General features: G+C 41.2%; 1 protein-coding gene across 2 annotated transcripts in view; it reads left to right on the forward strand.

Annotated features, from left to right (window-relative positions):
* Positions 1-22063, forward strand: part of SPTBN1 (spectrin beta, non-erythrocytic 1) — a 192877-nt gene that overhangs the window by 99555 nt on the left and 71259 nt on the right. For both annotated transcript variants that reach the window (XM_090049501.1, XM_090049511.1), the window contains 2 exons: positions 9228-9379; positions 21143-21316. In XM_090049501.1, the coding sequence (XP_089905627.1) occupies positions 9228-9379; positions 21143-21316 (326 nt within the window). The remainder of the gene's footprint in view (positions 1-9227; positions 9380-21142; positions 21317-22063) is intronic.

Consider the following 22063-nt stretch of genomic DNA (forward strand, 5'->3'; position numbering starts at 1 on the left):
TGATTTAAATCAATGTGCTGTGCAGCTGCATGCCTAGGAAGTTTACAAAACAAGCCCCTGCCCCTGCTATCAGCCTTAGTAATACCCCTTTAACTTGCTTATAGGTTAGGAAAAGACTTTTTTAAAACATTCTTGGCACTTCCCTGCATTGTACTGGTCACCAGTGTTTTTCTGGAGGAAGCTGCAACGGCCATGTAAGATTGTGCGCGCTTTAGAGCAGTGGTTCTTAACCTTTTTTTATACCAGGACCCATTTGTAAACATTGATGGCCAGTCCCGATGCAGTGCCCTCACTCTTGACCCACTGCCCCTGGCCGCCAGGCCCCAGCCTCCCTGGTGTGTGGTGCAGGGGGTGGGTGCATGTGGTAAATGGGGGCTTCCCAAGCAGCCCATTGCAGGCAGAAATTCTGCCAGCCTGCAAGGGAGAACCACAGTTTCCCACATTTTTCTCCTTTAAAGTAGAATCCATTTTTAAATTTTGTTTACAACTCTTTCATATATATATTTGCAACCCATCTTTAGGTCATGAAGCACTGCTTTACAACACGTCTATGACTTCGGACATTTCTGTTGTTCTTTGGTGGGGTTTCAGAGATGGTATCATGGCCTAAGTCAACTCTTGTTCTAGGACCTTTGTATTGAAGCGATTTTTCTCTTTCTTGATTGCAACTGCAATATTTTTTTCCAAGGTTCTTCAGCACTGAGGGCTACAATGGTTTTGCTGAATTTTTATGCTTGATGGGGGGTTTTTTTATGTTAACAGACAAGAGATTTTCATTCCATTTATATGAACTGTTGTAGTCCAGCTATATGCATTGCAATAGTTATGCCAGAAATTGTCTCTTCAGCAGTTCTGTTCAGTCTGTTTTGATGCTCATATGTCTCTAGTTACCTTTCTCAGGATGTGATTTTTGGAAATGAGAATTAATGTGAGTTGGCCTCACTTATGCATGTGTTTATGCTTCTGCTTTACTTGAAGCATGTGACTAGTCTTGAGGACTGGTCATGTGGTTGAAGCTAAGCAGGAGCCTGTGTGTTTGGAGGAGTGGCTTCCATAGTGCTAAACAGTTTTAAGTCTCCAGTATAACATTTGTATTTCAGTACATGTCCTTCGCATAATATAAAATAAGAGCTTGTTGGCATCCAGGAGTGCAGTTATTAATAGGGTTAAATATCTGATTCTCGTTGGTTACTCAATCTAGCAAGCATGGTTCAGAGGCCACTCCTCTCTGTAAACCTGCTTCAATCTGATTTTTCCTTTTGTAGTAAAAATGAACTAAGATTTTTCTAGTTGGAGCTATTAAAAGTGATCTGTGATTGTTATATGTTACATTTATTCCTATGTGACTTTTCACAGATTGTCAGAAACATTCCTGTATGTAGATCTGAAGCCGACTTTGAGGGCTTATTTTTATATTGTAATACTAAACAATTTCAATTCCATGTGAAAATAAAGACCATGAAATTACCTGTTTTACCAAACTCTGTAATGCTTGGCTGGATTGACATTGTTTTATGCAGCATGTTATGGTTTGGTGAGGTTTAGAAACATCAGAGAGAAAGCAACAGAACTTGTTTGTTTGTTTGTTTGTTTGTTTGTTTGTTTGTTTTAAATCAGTTTGCATTTGTATAATTTTTCTTTCTCATTTTAAGTCCTTTTGTGAGCTTCTGTGTGCAGCACTCTAGAGACTCCAGGCAGTGCAGCCCAAGACGAGGGAGGCACAAGGGTGGCTTAAAACTACCTTATTCCCTAGCCCTTTAGCCTCCCTGCAAGTTTTATGCTGTTCCACATAGAGAAGCAACAGCACATCTCGCCCATTATATTTAATGCCCTTATTAAGTACTTTTAATATAAACAGTAAAGTCTGTAGATTGTCCTAGTGAATATATTTGTTCCTTTGGCTCCATCTACACACACAGGTAAGGGCACGATTGTATCTAATGTGTGATTCACACAGTTATGCTTCCTGCCATACTACACACATGTGGTAGGAGATGCAATTGTGAGACTGCTCATTAGATCCAATTGTGCCTTATTGCTGGTGTAGGGATTGGCAAAAAGCAGACTCCCATGACTGGGAGCCCCTTTTGCTGAGGGGGCTCCCAGTTGTGGGGGCCACATGGGTGCTGCCAGGACTGAGAGCTATGTCAGGTGCAGAATTAGGTCCCAGCTGCCCATGTGGTGCTGGAATTGTCAGACCCAGCTGCTCCCCACAGGCAGATAGGACTGAGAGCCATGTCATCTGCTGCAGTTTTGCAGCCAAAGGGATGTGCCCTCCCTGGCCCCCTGCAGCTGTAATCTCCCAGCCCCCCCTCCAGATGTGTTTTGCTTCCCAGTGCCTGGGAGATGGCACCAGGTGTCTGCCTATGTGTGTCTCAGACATCTTCCTGAATAGAAGATCCATCAGGAAAAGCTGGAATTTGTGTGTATTGATTTTTGGCAGCTTGATTCCATATACTTGCATCTGTGAGGAAACATTAGACCAGAGTAATATGCCTCATCCTGAATGCCTGAGAATAATGTGACCATTGGCCTATGAAAGAAAGTTCTGTTTTCCTCCCTGCACTGTTGACCTGAAATCTTACGATCTGAAGAAAGTTGGGATGCTGTGGATATTGACTACCGTAAGCAAAGCCCCTGAGCCTCGAGCAGCGCTATTTGATTGCCAGTACAGTGTAGTTAACAGTTTTGTGACAAGCATATGCCACCTCTTTCTTTACTGTGGTGCAAAAGAATATTTTGAACCACAAAAATTAAATTCATTTTGTAAAGTGAAGGAGACTTCAGTCTTCAGGAGTTGTAGCCTTTGCAATTAAGGATGAAAATTGTCCTTCAGTTACCTTGCTTGAAGTAACTTTCAAGTCTACTGTGCCTTCCATGCATAAGGTATACTTCACATTACCTGGCACAGCAGGGAAGATTTGAGGTGAAACTTTAACCCTGTTTCAGAACATTCTGTTCTTACATTACTGCTATGTGCTCAATACACATTGTAGGGTGAAGCATCCTGCAAGCTATTGTTAGTCAGATTCTTAGTCAGACACTTAACAGTGCTTTTATATTTTCTCTTTGTACTCTGATTTCTTTTTCAAACACATTTGCACTTGTTTTAAGGTGTGTTGTCCCTTTTGCAGTTTGTCAGACTGAATGTAGCATCTTCTGAAGTGTGAGTGGTGGTTATATGGATTTAGGAACTAGAATGCTTCTGTTTGAGCTGGGTTGAGAGCAGTGCTAACTGAGCAAGCTTAAATCCCATTTTAAATGGGATCAGCTCAGCCTGTTTAAACCCAAGTTTGTAGAGATTGGAAGGGGGAAAACCATCTTGAAACTGCTCCAGTACAGGTTGCATCTGAAGCCACAACAATTAATTGCCCTTCTTTAGTAAAGAAGTTGTGCCCAAATTGTTTTGCACACTGGGGCTGAGGTTGATTTGATATGCTTTGTAGCTGCATGTTGATAAATGCATTTTCTGCTTACTCTCTTGAGACAAATTCTCTAATATTCTGGTGCAATCTCATTGACTTGGTTCAGTTTGAGTGTGCCAGTGTAAACAGAGCACCCAGTATACTGTAACACTTTCAATTTTAAGAACACTTTGACATTTGAAAACCTTGCTCAATATTTAAAAAAATGCTTACACCTTGGCAGTGGTATGTGTTAAGGTAAGTAAATAAAAGAGTTTTCTACCTGTTCCTAGCTCAGTGATTTTTTTAACCTGTGTCATGGCATCCTGGGGTGCCTTAAGATCCTTTCAAGGATGCCTCAGGGTCACGTGATGTTAAATGTGCAAATACAATTCACAAGGTAAACCCAGAATTTTCAAACAGGAATCCATACTGTTGAAAGCATTCTGACCTGTTGTGCTCTTTGACTTGCAGTAGAGGAGTTGCTCTGTTGTTTTTAGGTAGTCAATAAGAAGAAAAAACCAAGACTAAGAGCTGGCTTTTTCCAAGAGGTGTATAGAATTTATTAAGTGGTGCCTCAAGTATAAAAAGGTTGAGAACCACTGACCTGGCTCATATTAATTTACTAGGCACCTGAAACAGGTCAGTCCTTAACTGAATTACAAGCACTCCCACACCATTGTATTGTCATTGGTCTTTCCGTCCAAAGGAAACTTCCTTCCTAATGTTGCCTCAAGATAAGTTGGAGCTACTTCCGTTTTCCTGCTGTGCAGGTTTTACATGATATACATTTGTCTTCACCCCTGGGAAATAAATGTTTTCACAACCTGCAAGGCAGTTGAAACTCCACCCATATCCTCTGCTTTTGAGTAGTCTTCAAAATCTAAAAATATCTCTTTGAAGTTAAGGGTATTTGTCAAAGCGATCACGTTTGTACCCAGAACTTACAAGTCGTTGTGAGTAACTACAACCAGTATACTCCAGTGCCATATATATATATTAGCTTTATTTGGCTGTCATTACAGTATTCTAATAATAATGGGAATGACTGTGGTTGCAAAGCACAGACGGGGAAGTCTTGTGGAACAAACTTACAGTGCAGTCGAGAGCAGAGGCTTGTATAGCAGAAAACCCAAAAGGTCTGTGGTATGTTATAAACTGTGGTTGGTTATTATCAGACTATTGGAAAGCAAGCCTTGTTGTTCCTCACTTCCTGTTTTTTTGCCATATCATAGTAAGTCTTTCACAAACAGGAAGAACAACTGCTATCAGTAACATGGGCTGTCAGGCTGAACATCATATTCATTAATGTATGTAGCATGGTATCCTTATAATGATATAATAAATTAGTACACTTTGTTTTTGAGTAACAGTTTACATTATAAGAGTAACAGTTATTTTCTATGTTTACTTGCATTTTCTGTCTAAAATATGCCTCAAAATAAAATTTACAGCTTCTGCTTGTTTCTGCATGTTTTAACCTCAAAGAGCAAAAACATTTTAAAAAAAAAATAGTTGCAGCTTATTAGTTGCAGGTGGTGGTGAAACAGTTGCAAAAACCATTTCATTGCTGTTTCATTGTGAAACAGCAAGCAGAAACAGCATAGGTTTTTATACTCCCCACCATGCCCCATTGAGGTAAGCTTCTCAACAGTCTTCACGTTTTTCTCAAATTATAGGCAGGACTGAATATGTTAAATGACACATTGTTAAAAACACCTGCACCACTCCTACCTACAAATGTTTGTACTGATGCTGCTATCAACAGAGCTGACCCTTTCCCCAACATTAATGCATCAAGCAAGAAATGGAGAATGTTTTTGGTGGTGTAGGGGGGAAATGCAGGCTGGAAGGGATTAATTTTGGGGCATCTTTCCTGGACAGTTTGCTGGCTGTCCTAAAAGTTGGCATTTAGCAGAGTGCTGTAAGGCAGTGTTGGAGCTTGGCTCTTAAGCCACCAAGCTGGGCTTTTTAACTGGAGCTGGAGGATGCACTGCTACTTGACCTTCCTACTGGCAACCACCTTTTTTCCATTCTTAGTGCTGGATCCTGGTGGGTAGGAGGAAAGGCAGAACTGAGGGAATGAAAAGCAGAGAAGGGCTAAATTGGATCATTTCAATGCACATAGAGTAGGCTGGTATAAGACGCACTGTAGGGAAATGAGAGATTGTGAGTGCACAAGAGAGTGCTTTCCTGTCTGAAAACAGCATGGCTGCAGTAACGGTAATGTTTTTATTGCCACATGCTAAAGCATTGTGAACAGAGGAAAATCAGGGAGCTCTCAAGGGAAGGAGGAAAACTATGGGAGCCAAGTGAAAAATAAGAGAAAATGGAAAATAAAGAACTGGAAAGTTAAATTCCACCTTTCCAGCGGAAAGGGGAAATAACGACAGTCACACTAGGGAAGACAGAGGAAATGAGAAGATGAGGAACAAAGGACCAAGTGTCCTGAGATGTGCTTGAGAGTGCGAGGGAATCAGCCAGCCATCAGTCTCCTAGGGAAAAGGTGGAAGGAAAGCCTTCCTTTAAAAAGTCTGGGGTTGCAAGTTTGACATTGCTTTCCCACTTCTTGGTTTTGCTAACAGCTAGTAATTTCAGGAAGTTCTGGAAGCTTCTTCGAGATGAATGACCTGAAATGCAGCATTGATTGAACTGCCCAGCTACTGCCTTTCCTTTACTGTAAACCAGACCCTCAGGTGGTGTGAATTAGCGTAGTATCTGAAGCTAACACGGTCTGCACTAGCTCAGTGGCTTTCAATATTTTTTCATTTGCAGGCCCCTAAATTTTTTTTGAATGAAGATGCAGACCCCTTTGAATTGTAAGTGTAGGTATTCACATGATTTTGATTGATCATAGTTGTCTTTTGTGGACCCCTTAGATACAGTCTGCAGACTCCTAGGGGTCCACGGACCACAGATTGAAAACCACTATACTAGCTGGCCATCTGGCCCAGCATATCGCTGTATTTATTGTTGTGTCTCTGCAGCCTATTGCAACTTTCTCAGGTTAGGCCATATGTCTGACCCCTCATCTCCCACCTGCCTGAGCCCACCCTAGTATCTGCTGGTTTGCTTTTACCATCCGTTACATTTTTACTCTAACTCTGAGGTAAGCTGAAGAAGGTTGACAGGCTTCAGTCCATTTCCAGAGGGTTGATTACAGATATCTTAATAACAATATTTTATAGCTTTCTTGAGGTTATAACACATTGAGCACTCAACCTTATTTGTAGGATATTCTCAGCTACCTGTATTTATCTGTAGAGCAACTATAAAAGGCAACTCTGAATACTACATTTCTTTACACAAAAGGCAGTTGTTAGAAGAATAAACATAATGTGGCATTACTGGACACTTCTCAACTTTTGTATAAATAAGATATATAGAAAGCTATGGCAAATATTGTTTTAATACTTTAATACACGTAGGGTAGTGCAGATTTTCTGTTTTGTGTATGACTTTTGTTTCAATTGCTCTTGACTTAAATCATGAATTAGCAGATGAACAGTTGTGCAGATGCAGCATTCTCAGGAGCTGGCTATAAATAGTTCTTTAAAGGTATGTTTAAGGTTAGCAGAGACTATATTGAATGTTTTACTTGAATAGACTGCTGTTTTCACTAGCCAGATGTGACTTCTTTTCCTGCTTGGTACAAGATTTAATGTGGAGCATCTTGGATATGAGAGGCTGAAACCTTTAACTATCTATGTTTGTTTTTGCAATGTTCTATTACTGCCACAGGGTCAGTTTTATCTAAGAAGATAGCCAACTTCTGATTCGGGTTGCTTATTAGCAATATATATTTTGGCTTTATATGGCTGTCATTATGATATTCTAATAATAATGGGAATGACTGTGCGGTTGCAAAGCACAGACAGGAAAATCTTCTGGAACAAAATTACAGTGCAGTTGAGAGCAGAGACTTGTATAGCAGAAAACCCATAAAGTCTGTGGTATGTTATAAACTAGGGTTGGGTATTACCAGAGTACTGGAAAGCCAGCCTTGTTGTTGCTCACTTCCTGTTTTTTGCCACATCATAGTAACTCTTTCAGAAAGAGGGAGAAGAACTGCTATCTGTAACGTGGGCAATCAGGCTATTGAAAATGTATAATTGTATAATATAAAAGGACTTTTTACATCACTCCAAATTCTGCTCCTTTAATTGTATGCTTGTTGCTCCCCCAAATGTGTAAGTCATTGTGTAATTGGAAGAAAGCTGCTTTTCAGCTCCAGTGAGTGAGTTCTCAGGTATTTTCTTACCTCAGAGGGGCATTACAAGAATAAATTCAGAAACCCATGGGACGAACTAAAAAACAGTGGTGATGGAAGTCTGATAATTAGGCACGCTTCTGTTATTGCTGAGTTGTTACTTCTTTGTTATTATTATTAGTTTACTTTATTGCTATTTTATTTTTTTACTCTCTCATTCCCCTTCTATTTAATTTGTCTTTTTTTTTTCTCTCCTTCCATCCCATGCTACCAGTATCATAATTCTGCTACTCTCTGTATGGTCTGGTGGGAGTGGAGAGAGAAAACTAGCTGTGAATGTCCCAAGTTCACAGTCCTGTCCATGCCAGAAAGCACTCTTTGCAGGCATTATAGCTCTTTTTGGAAAGAATTCCCACATACCAGGGACTACTGGACATTCAGCGGTGATGCTGTTCTGCATGGCATTTCAGCTTCTCTACTTGCCAGTTACTGTTTCACATACTTAAAATACTGTGTCTTGAGCATTCAGATCTGGATGCCTAAAATTAGAGTTTTAAATCCTAATTCAACACGTAAAAGTTCCAACCAAGTCAGTGGCAGTTTCAGAAGCTCCGCGTCTTAAAAAAGGTGTAGGCACCTTTGATTTGGGTGCCAATGTATGTACTGATTTAGGAGTTCAACTTTAAGCACCTAAGTGTGAAAGGCCAAATTTTTCACAATATCTATAGCTTAGTAAAATACTAGGATTTCTTTTCATAATCTGCATAATGTGATGTGAATAAGGCCCTGATCCATATCCCACTAAAGACTGTTTAAAGTTGTGAGTGCCTAAGAGATGCAATGTTTTCTCTCAGAATGTCATTTGATACTCAGCAGACTGCTCCTTAAGAGTTTCTGAATTAACGTGGTCTGTAGTGACCATACATGTTCATTGAACCGTGTCTCTGCCCGCAGTTTTCCATATAAACAATTGTGAAAGTTCCTGGGAAGGGTAAGATGAAGAATTTGGGTTTTCATGGTTTCATGTAAATCCATGCCAGATATAAATATTTTTATAAATGTTTGAATCCAAAAATAAATACAGTAATCATAGGGGAAGAAATAAAGTAAGCAAAAGACATTGGGATTACATTCTTCTCTCACTTGCACCAATATGAATCCTGAGAAACTCTGTAGATTTCATTGGAGATGCTCTGGTTTTCTGCTGCTGTAAACAGAAGCAGAATTTAGCCCCTTATCTCCAAGTTGGAGGATAACCAACATTAACACACGCCCTCTTAAAACTGGAGTTTTACAAGTGACCTAGGTGTGCCCTAAGAAACAGATACTTATAGTGGTCACATCCTGAAGTTTATACTCAAGTCTTATTCTTCAGACTGTTCTTGGGCAAAATTCACACTGAAATGAAAAGAATAAGAAAAAAGGTTTTATTTTGAAGAAATGTCCAGTTGGCTAAAATGACTTCTCTGTAGAAACAAGCAGGCTCTGTAGTCAGTATATTGAAAGATGGATTTGAACATCCTCTTTTCACCCATGTGCATAGGTTTAATGTTTTTTGGGGTGTGTGGTGTTTTTGGTTTTTTTTGAGTAACACTGCTTTTTCTTTTGACCAGATGAACGTGAGGCAGTTCAGAAGAAGACTTTCACAAAGTGGGTTAATTCACACTTGGCACGTGTATCATGCAGAATTACGGATTTATACACTGACCTTCGTGATGGACGGATGCTTATCAAACTGCTGGAAGTTCTTTCAGGAGAGAGACTTGTAAGTTCTATTTATTGATATTCATTGGGTTCTCTTTTTGTCATTTTATTTTTAAAACAATAGGTGATATCCTAGCTCCACTGAAATCTGATAAAACTACCACTGACTTAATTTGTATTTCTAATAAACATTTGTAAATGTATTTCACTTAAGTAAGGGCCTGATCTAACTCCCATAGCAATACCTTTCTGTTGACTTCAATAGGAGTTGGCTGAGACTAAGGGTTCTAGTCCATCAAATGCTAAGTGCTTCTAGGAAATGGGTGCGTACCCTGTGCTTCCACTGAACTCAATGAAAGCACTCAGGAGTGGTGCATGGTTTTTGGGCTTCCTGTGTTTAGGAACATATACAATATTTTAAATCTTATGGGACAGATTATCTCCTCATGGTTAATATGAGAATTTGCCATTACTACTGGGCCTGTGAAAAGGTGTGTAATAAATAAAACCCTTGTTAACAACTGGTGCTACATAACTATTAAAACTGTGTTTATAGGAATGATGAGAGATCACTTCCCCCCCAGTTTAAATAAACAGTGGCCCAGCTCACACATGTGTAATTTAAAAAAAAATCATCTCCATGTACACATTTACTTGTGATGCAAGGTTACATGAGGTTGCAACCGTGTAGTTGGATGTCATTAAATAGTCTGGAGTTTTGTTAATGGAAGCTTATGACTTCATAGTTTCATCATTTGTAGGGTTGGACTCAAGACCCTGTGTATACCCTTACATGTTGTGTTAGTACTGTAAAGCAAGAAATAAGCATTTCCAAATGTAGCTTTGATGGTAAGTAAACCCTGAGGTCTGATCCTTTATTAGAATGTCCACACTTGGATGAATTTCATCTTAAAAGATTACTTTTCCTTTTATTAACTAACAACATTTTTAAAAAAGATGACATGACTCTTCTTTTGCAGTTCCTAGGTTTTGTAGTACTGTTTGGGGAATGTTGTCTCTTGACTGTTGCAAGTTTTTGGTTTTTTTTGGATAGGGTGAGAGAAAAAACTAATAAATAAATGTAAATAAATAGATCAGCATTTGTACTGAGGTACCATGCTTGGAATTCAATATATTTAGCTTATGTATTTCCTTTATTTTGATTAAAATACATTTCTCTGTGATCAGTAATGTATCCTTGTGTGGTGTTAATGTTTGATGTATTCAATGCAAACAAAGTTTAGACCAGATTCTGCTTTTAGCTTTTCAGGAGTGAACCTGAGATCAAAGTTAGCCGTTACTGTAAATTCTAGACTGTTATTTTAGGGATCAAAACTGCAAACTCTTTAACAAAGTTTCATCTCCATCTCAGTTAAATATTCACGTTTACCTGCTGTGAATTGAGTTTTGGAGTCCTGTTTACCTTATCTGTGGGGAAACTCAGTCAAGTCATGTGATTTCATTTATGTCATTTGTTTATTATTTTTCACACCAGGGTTTGAAAAATGTGTCCTGTATTCAAATAGGACACTTAATTGTATTGAAGATGGTGTTACAAAACCAGCAGTAGCATCATAATGAGAATGCAGTCATGTCACCATTAAAATATCACAGTGGTGTGTTTGGCAACACTGCTGCAAATTCTTTTTAACCTCGTTATCTCAGCTTTATAATGTGACTACAGGAATATTTGCTTAAACGATACATTCTAGCACATCTTCTATAGCAAACAGGAATCTGTAGAATGTAATTCACTATTCCTTTAGTCAGTTTTGCCAGTTATGGAAAATGTATTTCTAGGATCAGCATGTAGCATTTACTTGCCGAAGTTCTACAACATCTTCAAATGCTGCTCTTCATAATTTGTAAATGCTGTATACTCAGTGCTGTATCAGCACAGATACCTGGGCAGCCTCTTCTCCAGGAAAGCTGATAGTCCTAGCAAGCCAAGGCTGTTGGGATAATCAAAAGCTATCCTTATTTTCTTTTAAATATGTTTTTTATATTGATTCAATAAAATATACTCATTGCAAATTCTGTCCATGCTTGAGCAGTTCTTTTAACATTGTATAGAAAAATAAACAGTTAAGCATCTTAAAGCACCTCACATTTTGGATGTCCCAGCTGATTTTATCCAGAAGGGTTGAGAACCCTCTCTCTGCAAAATAGAAGCATTTAACACATCTCTCCATTTGGGAAACTCAAAATAAATTTAGCAATTGGTGTTGGCTTGAAAATTCAACAATTGTTCTGGGAGGAGCATAAACACCCACAAATCTCCTTCAGATCCGTGCATAGCACACTCTTCTCCTATAAGCCTTCCAGAAAACTTGACAGCTTGGTTTGCCCTGTCATGCTGAGTAATACTGTTTTCTTGTACTCCCCAGCCTGTCTGTATGTATCTGTCTCCTTCAGCCTGGTATTTAGATTGCAAACTTGTTAGTATAGTGCCTGGCAAGCTGGGGTCCTGGGTCATGATAAGGATTCATAAGCACTGACCTTACAAATAATCAATAATTACTTCATTGTAGCAGCATTTCCCATCTGGTGTGCTGCGGCTGGGAGGCAGGTCCAGGTGTGCTGTGGAATTTTGAGCTGGAGCCACACCCCCACCAGCTGCCGCTGTGGACAGACAGACAGATGGGGGGGCATGGCTCCAGCCAGTGATTTGCATCCATGTGCTGTGTTCAAATGCACTCTGCGCCTGGCCGCTTGCCACCCTTCCCTCCTCTCCCTCCAACTCTGCATCTGGCCGGTGTGCTGTGGGATGGGAGAGGCCTGGTAGGTGTGCCACCAGAACCATAAGGTTGGGAAATGCTGTATTATAGTTAATTTTTCTGTACATTGGAAGATAGTAATGACCGGTCTGTAGTTCTTGAGAACACTGGGGACCCTTTTTAAAGACAAGTGCAACCTTCCATTCTTTATTAAAATCAATTTTCAGTACTAGTTTTCATTCTGGTTCATATTACATGAAGTCTTAAACATGCCAAATTTTTTAGAAGAAATGAGAAAACTTGCCATAATTCCACTGAACAAAGCAGGAAAGAATGTAGCCAGTATAAAAAACACAATAGTCATTTTGGTTTCATACACTGTTAACCAGCTTCTCCCAAACAGAAAAAATAAGATGAAGTATCGTTGTATAAAATAGCATTTAGTTCAGTTTCCGCTGTAACTGAATAAGAGTTCATTTATGTCTTTATAATGGCTGTAAGCTTAAATGTCAAATCATTTAAGCAGATCTTTTGTGTTTATTTCTTTCATGTTGTTACAGGGTGTTGTCTCTCCCCATCTTGCTTGGCAACTCTCCTGCCATGCCTTTGATGGGAGAAAATTGATAAATTAATCCTGTGCGAGTTACAAATCAGGTGGCCTTTGTGTGCATAGTTGTCTTATTTATTAGTTTTTTCTGGACCAGGCAAGAAATAACTGAGAAACAGAAGTAACCAAAACTATCTCCATCTCTGGGGAACCTGACCGTGTTAGGGCTCGCCCCTCCTTTACTAATTTGCCTTTTCAGGTGGGTTGGGTCTCGTTCCCCGGACCATCTTCGCTGCAGCCAGCCACCATGGTAAGTAGAATCCCATCTCTCACCTCCCCTGTGTGGTGGAGCTCCGTCGTAATTAGTTCTATGTTCAGTGCCCTCCAGATTAGGGCTCTCTCCCATCCCTTGCTGTCCTCTTGCTCCCTCTCTCTCAGTACCTTCCAGGGCCAGTCATCTTTTCTCAGCTGTTCGTTCTTATTGCTGCCATCCCTCACCTCCATGTCATTATCCTTAACTCTGTGCTGGTATGTAATCCTCACAGCCAGCTATCCTTAACTGCTGTCCTTTTCCACCCTTGAACCTCCATGGGGGGAGTGTGTGAGGGTCCCCACACCCCTCACCCTCCCTCGCATACACACGCTGCCCACTCGAGTTCCGTGCTGTTGCTGCCCCCCTACACGCGGGCTTCTGCACTGCCAGCAGCCCCATGCTCCCACCCAGCTGCAACCTGGCCCCCCTCTCTGTGCTTCCCAACCTGCTGCTCAGAGCCAGCAGGAGATTGTGGGGGGCGGGGGGGAAGCAGAGCAAGTCCCGGTGGCTGCAGTAGTGGCAGCAGCAGCAGCCCCACCCATAAGCTGTGTTCTGGCTGGGCTGCACTATTCTACCTACGAGGGTGGGAGCAAGGCAGTAGAGTATGTTTGGGGCTGTATGTACATGTGGGTGCCTGACTTCCACCCTTGTGGGCAGAAGGGCTGGGCAGAGTGCAGTTTGTTGGGGGCACCGTGGGCCAGATGCAAGTGCTTGGTGGGTCGAATCTGGCTCATGGGCCATATTTTGCCTGGCTTAGAACCATGATCTGTGAATTCAGTAACCTGCTGAACAATGGGTGGGTGGAGCAGAAAGCAGCCATTTATTTTTGGCCTAGTCAGTGGGTGAAATGCACTCTGGCCTGATTCTGGTGTAGTGGTTGTAATAGTATAAATCAGAAGTAGCTCCTGAGAAGCCAGTGAAATGGGACGGGTGTTTCAGCACCAGTGCAGGTATAAGCAAAGGACAAATCATTTAGTGCTAGTATAATTCTTTCTCTCTTGCATAGAATAGTAGCTAAACAGTGTGCCATAGATTCCTTTGCCATGAATATTCTTTGGTTTTAAAATAGTCAAAAATAGAATTCAGTTAATTTTTTTTAAAACAAAAATGTACCACTTGAAAAGACTCTCAGGCAAAAAATCATCCTCTGCAGTGAAGAAAGTGAGTCTTCCAGTATGGGGAATAGTTGGGGAAGAGCACCAGCAACTTGGATGTGTAAACTACTGGCTACCCACTTTGTCCAGGTAGCATGGATTAAAGATGGCACTGACCGAGAGCAGGTGCACTCGCTTGCTCTTGAGTGCTCTTGCCTTAAGATGTTTCCAAACAAGAAGTATATGAGTCTGGGTGGCGTTGCTTTAGAATGGTGCCCTTATGTTACCATTGGCTGTCAGGGTCTTGGCTTTTGTTAAGGGAAGATGTTGTTTTAACTGCTTTGAAGTTTCTTAATAAGTGGTTTTTTTGGTCAGGTTGCCCCAATTTCACTAGTGGTTTATTGGAGCATACCTGAACCTATAAAATCTCTTGAATTATCTAGATCGGTGTTTTTCCAACCTATTTTTCTTGTGTGGACCCCTAAAAAATTTCAAATGGAGGTGCAGATGCCTTTGAATTGTAAGTGTGAGTATTCACATACTTTTGATTGAACATAATAATCTTTCGTGGACCCCTTAGATATAGTCTGCAAACCCCCATGGGACCGCAGTTGAAAACCACTGATCTAGATTAATAGTTTTTAAGGTCAGAAGGGGGAGTCATTGCGATTGCATAGTTTTTTAGTACTTACATGACTGGGGGCAAAGCACCTGCCTCAATGAATTGCATATCAAGACAATGACCACTGTGTGAGCTAGAGCATGTTTTTAGAAAGACATCTAGTCTTCATCTTAAAGACTGTATAAAGAAGAATTCACAATCTTGCAAAGTAAATCTGTTTCAATGGTTTATTAGTCCCATTATTAAAAATATCTGCCTTTTAGCTTCTGACTCCTGGATCAAACTGTCCCTTTTCCTTCTAGAATAAGGAAACCTCTGTTATCAGAAACCTCTTTCTCCTGAAAGTCCTTGCAGATTGTGATCAGTCACCTCCTAATCTTCCCACAGATCAACTCAGTGCACTGAATTTTTCCTCCTTCTCTGTAAGACTTGTTTTCCATTCTTCAAAACATTCTTGTAAACCTTTTCAGGACCTGTTCCAATTTTGTAGCATCCTTTATGAATTGTGAATGCCAGAACTAAACGCAGTATTCCGGTGTTAGTATTACTAATGCCACATCCAGAGGTAATATCACCCCCTTTCTCCTACTTGATCCTCCTCTGCTTATATATCCAAGGATTGTGTTTCCCTCTTAGCTACAGCATTGCACTGAGAGTTCATGTTCCATTGGTTATCTGCCATTAACCCAAATACCTTTTCAGAGGCACTGCATTCCAGGACACCGACTGTCATTTTTGTAAGTTCTTTGCTCCATTTAGCTGAGTTGAAAGACATGTTTTTAAAATGAGTTAATCTTAGGAAAAAGAAAAATTGGCATTGTCCAGGTAGCCTGCCTGCCCACATCATTATTTACCACTTGCCTGTATTTTTGTCTATGCAAATTTTGCATATAATTATATTATATAATTTTTTTCTTCCACATCATTGATAGAGAAGTTGGCTCAGGAGCATTAGGCTGAGGGCACACCCCTATGGGACACTAGTATGTGGAGGACATTTCCACATTTACAAGTACTTTTAGAGAGCAAGCAATCAGCTTTTATTTAGTTTGATTGAGTGATGGTCATTTTTGCTGGAAAACATCAGGGCTAAGAAAAATGTAACCTAGATATCTTATATTGACACGGTTGTTTTTACCAACCTAATTGTACTCTCATCAAAAATATTGACAAGTTTGTTTGACAAGACCTATTTTCCATAAAAACCACATATATTAATGTACTGTCATTTTTAATTCCTTGCTGAGTGTATTTCATTGCTCTTTTCATGATTTGCCTTGGATCAGTTTTTGGCTAACCAGTCTATATTCGCGTAGGTCATCCCAGTAACTCACTTTTTAAATATTGGTGCAACTTTCCTGGATTCCAGGACCTCTTAAACATCACCCTTAATAGTGCAGAGTAGGACTGTGTGAGGCTTTGAACCGTGCTTCAGATCCGGAGAAGCTTCTCCGGATCAAAGCACTGGCTTTGTTAGGTTTCCCTAAGCGGTTTGGAGCTTCCAAAATGATTTGGAAAAGCTTCAGAGCCGTTTCGGAGATCCGGCCATAGGGTATAATGGGGAATCAATGAAATAACTATAACTTTGTAGTTTGTCTGATTTGGATGAAGTTTCAGGGGTGGTAGACTCTGCTGAGAGCACAAAGCCTGTCAAGTTTCAAGGAGATCGGTTCAAGGGTTTGGGGGGAACTGCACCCCAAATTCTTGAAAGCAAAACTCCTGTTATGTCTATATGTTACAACGCAGGGGTGGTGGCCCCTGGTGAGGCCACAAAGCCTGCCAAGTTTCAAGAAGACCAGTGCAGGGGTTTGGGGGGAACTGCACCTGAAGCTGCAGGACAGCCAAAACTTGTGACACAGATGACCCTGTGCGTGTTAAGGTGCATTGGGCTGAAAACTGCAGGGATGGTGGCCCCTGATCAGGCCATGAAGCCTGCCGAGTTTCAAGGAGAGAAGTGCAGGTGTTTGGGGATAACTGCACATCAAGCTGCGAACAAACCAAACTCGTGACATGGGTGACACACTGTGTGCGTTAAGGCGCAGCAGGGTGAAAGCTGCAGGGATGGTAACCCCTGCTACGGCCATGAAGCCTGCCAGCTGTTGAGGAAATAGGTGCGGGGGGTTCTGGGGCCCTGCACCTCTGGCTGCTGACAGGCAAAACTTGTGATATGGGTGCTGTGCAACTGTCTGTTTTGGGGGGGGGGGGGACACTACTGCAGGCCTGGCTGCTAAGCTACAGTGTTACCAGTTACCAGTCAATCATGATTCACTCAGGTACCAGCTCAATACAGTTGCTAGCTAATGTAGCCAGTTAATTAACATCAATTAACACGTACAAAACCAGAGACCAAGGAGAGGAAATAATCAATACAGACAATCAACAGCCCTAAGACAGAGACAGTCAGTTGCACAAGCACCCATGTCATGAGTTTTGCCTGTCAGCAGCTAGGGGTGCAGGGCTCCAGAACCCCCCTGCACCGATCTCCTCAACAGCTGGCAGGCTTAGTGGCCTTAACGGGCCACCACCCCCGCAGCTGTCACCCCGCTGCGCCTTAACACACATGGTGTCACTCATGTCATGAGTTTTGCCTGTCCACAGCTTGAGGTGCAGTTCCCCCCAAACCCCTGCACTTATCTCCTTGAAATTTGGCATGCTTTGTGGCCTGAGCAGGGGCCATCATCCATGCAGTCCGTCGTCGTCCCGTCCCCCCCCACCCCAGTAACACATAGATGTGACATGAGTTTTGATTTCAAGATTTTGCAGTGCAGTTCCTCCCCAAACCCCTGCTCCGATCTTCTTGGAACTTGACAGGCTTTATGCTCTCAGCAAAGGCTACGACTCCTGCAAGTTTCACCCAAGTAAGAGACAAAACAACAAAATTATAGATATTTCATTGATTTCCCCATTATACCCTATGGCCAGATCGCCGTGGCGGCTCCAAAGCTTCCGAGCCACTTCAGCCAGATTGAAGCAGAAACCCGGTCCAGAACTTCGGATTGGATCCCTGGCATCCAAAGCAGCCAAAATCGATCCAAAGTGGGATCGAATAGCTGCCTGTTTGCACAGGCCTAGTGCAGAGCTCTGCTTGGTGAATTTTTTTACTTTTGTGAGTACAAGTTATCTGGTCCTGAAGATCTTAAGCAATTAACCTGAATAGTTGCTGTGTAACAGCCTCGCTTGTTGCTGTTGTAATTGAGAGGATTTCACTATAAGATATGAATACATCATCCTGATTAATGATTATAAGTGTCATTTTGCGGCATCTAGTAAAAAGTGTAGTCAGGGTCAGTGTGGCACCGTGATGTTTGCCTTTTCAGTGGATCCACCTGGTACTCTGGGTCCAATTTACTACATGTTATCTTGTATTTCACAAAATCTTTGTTTTGAAGGCAAATCTTGCATATAATTTGGTGTCTTGGAAGGTTGTTTCCTTGGTTTTTTTTTATTCTCTGGCTATGTATTCATGTGCACTTTGGAAGTAGACAGTTCTCTCAGGAACTCATTAAAATACCATTAGTGAATGCATGTTAACTCTTGGGTGCCTGGTTTTAAGAGTGTCTGATGCAAATAGCCAAGAGCGCTAATAGATGTGGGGGGGGAAAAAAACAAACTAAAACATCACTTTACTGGAACAGGAAGTGCATTAGTTTGACCCAGCTCCCCAGCATCTGTGTGGATTAGGCACAAGGCTTTTAGGTGTTTCAGTGAGGCTTTTTGGCGCCTTTGTCTGATTCAGTCAGCTATTAGATAAAAGCACCAAAAAGCCCCAGTGAAGCACCTGATGATGTATACAGACATTGAGTGAGCTGGGTCAGACTAATGCAGTTCCTCTTCTGGGCATGTGCTGTGCTTGGCATGAGAGTGCACCAAGCTTTAAAATGTCATTTTGCAGGGGGGAGAGGGTTGATGAATTACTTTCAACTTATTTTCCTCTCATTATATTGAGACATTAGAGCTCAGTCTAGCTACCACTTAGGTTAGTGACAAGACTGCCACTGATGTGAATGAATTTCTCTTGGACAGCATCAGCATAGCAATGGTATTTTTTTTGTATGAATACCACAATAATCTTCAGGAACCTTGTATAAGCTATAAATATAGCATTTGGGAAGTGAGTTTCACTTACATTTTACTTGCACCATGCCCTAGAAAGGATATGCCCTTCTGTTTATGGGTCCAAAGCTCAAAGCAAAAAGCTAGAGTAAATCACATTGTGGCAGCTGTGCACAAACAAACAGGCTGTACGTTTGAAAATGTGAGAGAGAAGCCTGTGGGGCACTGAGAGGCAGGCATGTGAAAAAGGGACAGATACATCCGCCAATCTAAATTTGCAACTGCTGGGGCAGGGCTAAGCTGCTTTTGAAGGCATGTCATGTGCTAACAGCTTTTTAAAAATTGGGACAGCTTAACTTGCCACAGGCTAACTCATTCAGGTATCCATACTGTCAGAGTACAAATGCGATATATGCTTACTGGGGCCTTTTGCACAGCCAGAGTGCTGTAAACTGGTTGTACTGTACCTGCAAATCCAGTTCCTGGAAGTGTATGCAATTGACCAGATTTAATGCTGACTTTCTTTTCCTTGTTACCGTGCCTGTCCCCACAGAAGAACTTGTGGTCTCCCAAATCTGGAAGTGAAACTAGTGAGTGCAACATTAGTGTCCTAAAGGATATCTTTCTAGCAAAGTGTTTAACGCGTATGACAGATGTATTTCAAACCAGTGTTCCTAGGAAACATAATATACTTCTGGCTGAAACTTTCTGTCTCTTTGAGTACACTCTGAAGAAAGAATTTTGCTCAGACTGTTTCACTGGCCAGTTCACTGACTAAATTAAAAAAAAAAAACTTGTGTTGATTAGTGTTTTGGTGGAGGGGTTGCAGTGATGTTCTGTTGAGCACTGGATGAGTTTTCCAGGTGTAACATTTATCCACAGCACTGACTTTTACATGATGTTAATGTATTCATGGCTTTTCCCATTTACATTGGGTCTTGATAAAAAATGTATTAGTCTTATATTGCTGGCTTCATTTTTTTTTTTCCTATGAAGAAATGTATTCTGATATTTTCATAATCTGCCTTACTCTGAGTAGCTTAAACAGTTGTGAAATTTTTGTTTTCATGGTGTGTCATTGGTTCATTTAGGACCCAAATTATAGCTGTGTTTTAAAGTGGTTATGTGTTTGCAGATGTCATGCAGATTTTGAACCATTTCTCATTGTGCGTATTTGCTGCTACAATTGCTTATTTAATGTGTTATTCCACTGAAGCAAATAGTGATTATGAAAAATCCAGCATGTATTCTAGAGAAAAGGTCATGTTAGTAAAAGGTAATAGGCATGTTATTCACTCTGCCTAGTCATCATTTATCTTTCACCTAGCAAATGAAGGTGTAGGACTGAAGTAAAAAGGGAGGGAAATGTTTTGATTATGAGTTAGAATGAAGTTTGCTTCATTTCCTCCTCAAATGCCTGATCCTGTACTCAATGAGGTCAATGACAAAATTCCATTGATTCAGTGCATCAGTCACCTAGTCCAGGGGTTGTCAATGGGGGGTACCCCCTGGGGGTACTTTGGAAGGTCTCAGGGGGTATGCAGGGGCAGGAGGGGATAGAGCCCTGCCACCCCATGTTGCTGCCTCCCAGGAGCAGGGCTGGGTAAGAGCAGGGCCACACAGATGCTGCGCTTCCCCCACTCGCCATGGCCCTGCTCTGCATTTGGCTGTGCGCCACCCTCCCCCCCCCGGGGGGTACATTTACTAAAAAGGGGGCTGCTGGGGGTACACTTATTAAAAAGGTTGAGACCCCCTGACCTAGTCAAATTAGTCTTCTGCTTCAGTCACACCTGGCTGTTGTAGCTAACAACAGGCTATCTCATTGCATAAGCCAGTGGTTTTCAAACTTCCAGAAGTCACAGAACCCAACCTGTTCATGTCACTTCTTCTGCCGTGATCCCTGCCACCTCTGGCTCCACAGGCCGCGTGAGCAGACACAGAGCCAGACAACCTAGCCCGGCAATGGTGGTGCACTGCCTTCTGGTCTGCTCCAGCGTTACCCCTGATGACGTATCATGGAGCCCTGGGGCTCCATGGCACAGTTTGAAAACCACTGGCGTAACCAAATATTGCTGACTACTTGCGGCTACAGTAGTTTTCTGAGCAGCCTGGATGCATGTTATGGGCACAGGGGTGAACATGAACTTTATTTTTTTTTTAATATTTTTTTTCCCCAAGGAAAACAACTTAAAGAAACCAGGAAATCCAGTTTCTGTCTGGTTCTTTTTCCCTTCACAAGGAAGATATATTTTTGTTATAGAGAAAAGGGCTAAAATAAAATTCTGAGGTCAGAGACCTGGGACCTAAAGATAGTTTGCTCCTATATACTATGAGTTAAATTCTGTTTTCAGTGGTAAGTGTCATTTATAGAGAAAGCATATTATAATACCAGCGGCACACTTAGTGAGACTGAAGGAGGAAGCAACTTTTTGCAGTTTCTCTAATACTGATTTCTCTTGTCTTTGCTTTCCCTGGTAGCCCAAACCAACCAAGGGAAGGATGCGCATCCATTGTTTGGAAAATGTTGATAAGGCCCTTCAGTTTTTGAAAGAACAAAGAGTGCATCTAGAAAATATGGGATCCCATGATATTGTGGATGGGAATCACAGGCTGACTCTTGGCCTTATTTGGACAATTATTCTGAGATTCCAGGTAAAAACATTGTCTTTGGTTCTATGTGTTTGTTCTGGGTGGGTCTTATTCTCTTTGTGACCAGAGTCCTGCTGAGAAATGCTAACTGCCCCCAGGTCCCACTGACTTCAGTAGGAATCAAGAGGGTTGAGTGTCCAGCAGGACATACTAGTTTTGCATGATTACATCCTTGCTGAAGTGCTGATCAGCAGCCTAAAGAGAATAAGTGAGTAGGAATTGTGAGACTACATTCTCTGTTCCTTGAATCAAGCAGTTGCTTTTTGATATGTAGGTAGATCCATAGCCCAAAGAACAGAATAAACCCTCTCACTTCCTTTTCCCTTGAGTTTTAATTTACAAAATATAAGTACTTTCAGTCACGGCAAATTGTTTGTAAAGATATCAAGAGCTCAGACTTGACCAACAGTGCCCATATGTGAAAAGCTTATCTCGCTTGTTAAATAACCTTGAAAAACAAATGAGGTTTTTAAAAATCTCACTATTTTAGCTTCTTGTAGCCTAACCTAAAACTTTGTACACGCTGTGAAGGAGCGTTTCCAGTGCTTTTAAGACAGACAATCATACCTATGTCAAATCCCATCTTCATGGAAGGGAATGTAATTTTCAAAATTAGATGTCTTTTGAACTATTCCAGATGGCCTGTATTAACATCTAGGAAGTAACATTTTAAACTGGTATATTTCTTACTGTTTTCCCCCCTATATATTTTATATATTCCATATATGTATAGAAATGTGTGTGTATAAT

Source organism: Crocodylus siamensis, chromosome 1 (genome assembly GCF_052110815.1).
Source record: "Crocodylus siamensis isolate JL-2025a chromosome 1, ASM5211081v1, whole genome shotgun sequence".
Classification (NCBI taxonomy): domain Eukaryota; kingdom Metazoa; phylum Chordata; order Crocodylia; family Crocodylidae; genus Crocodylus; species Crocodylus siamensis.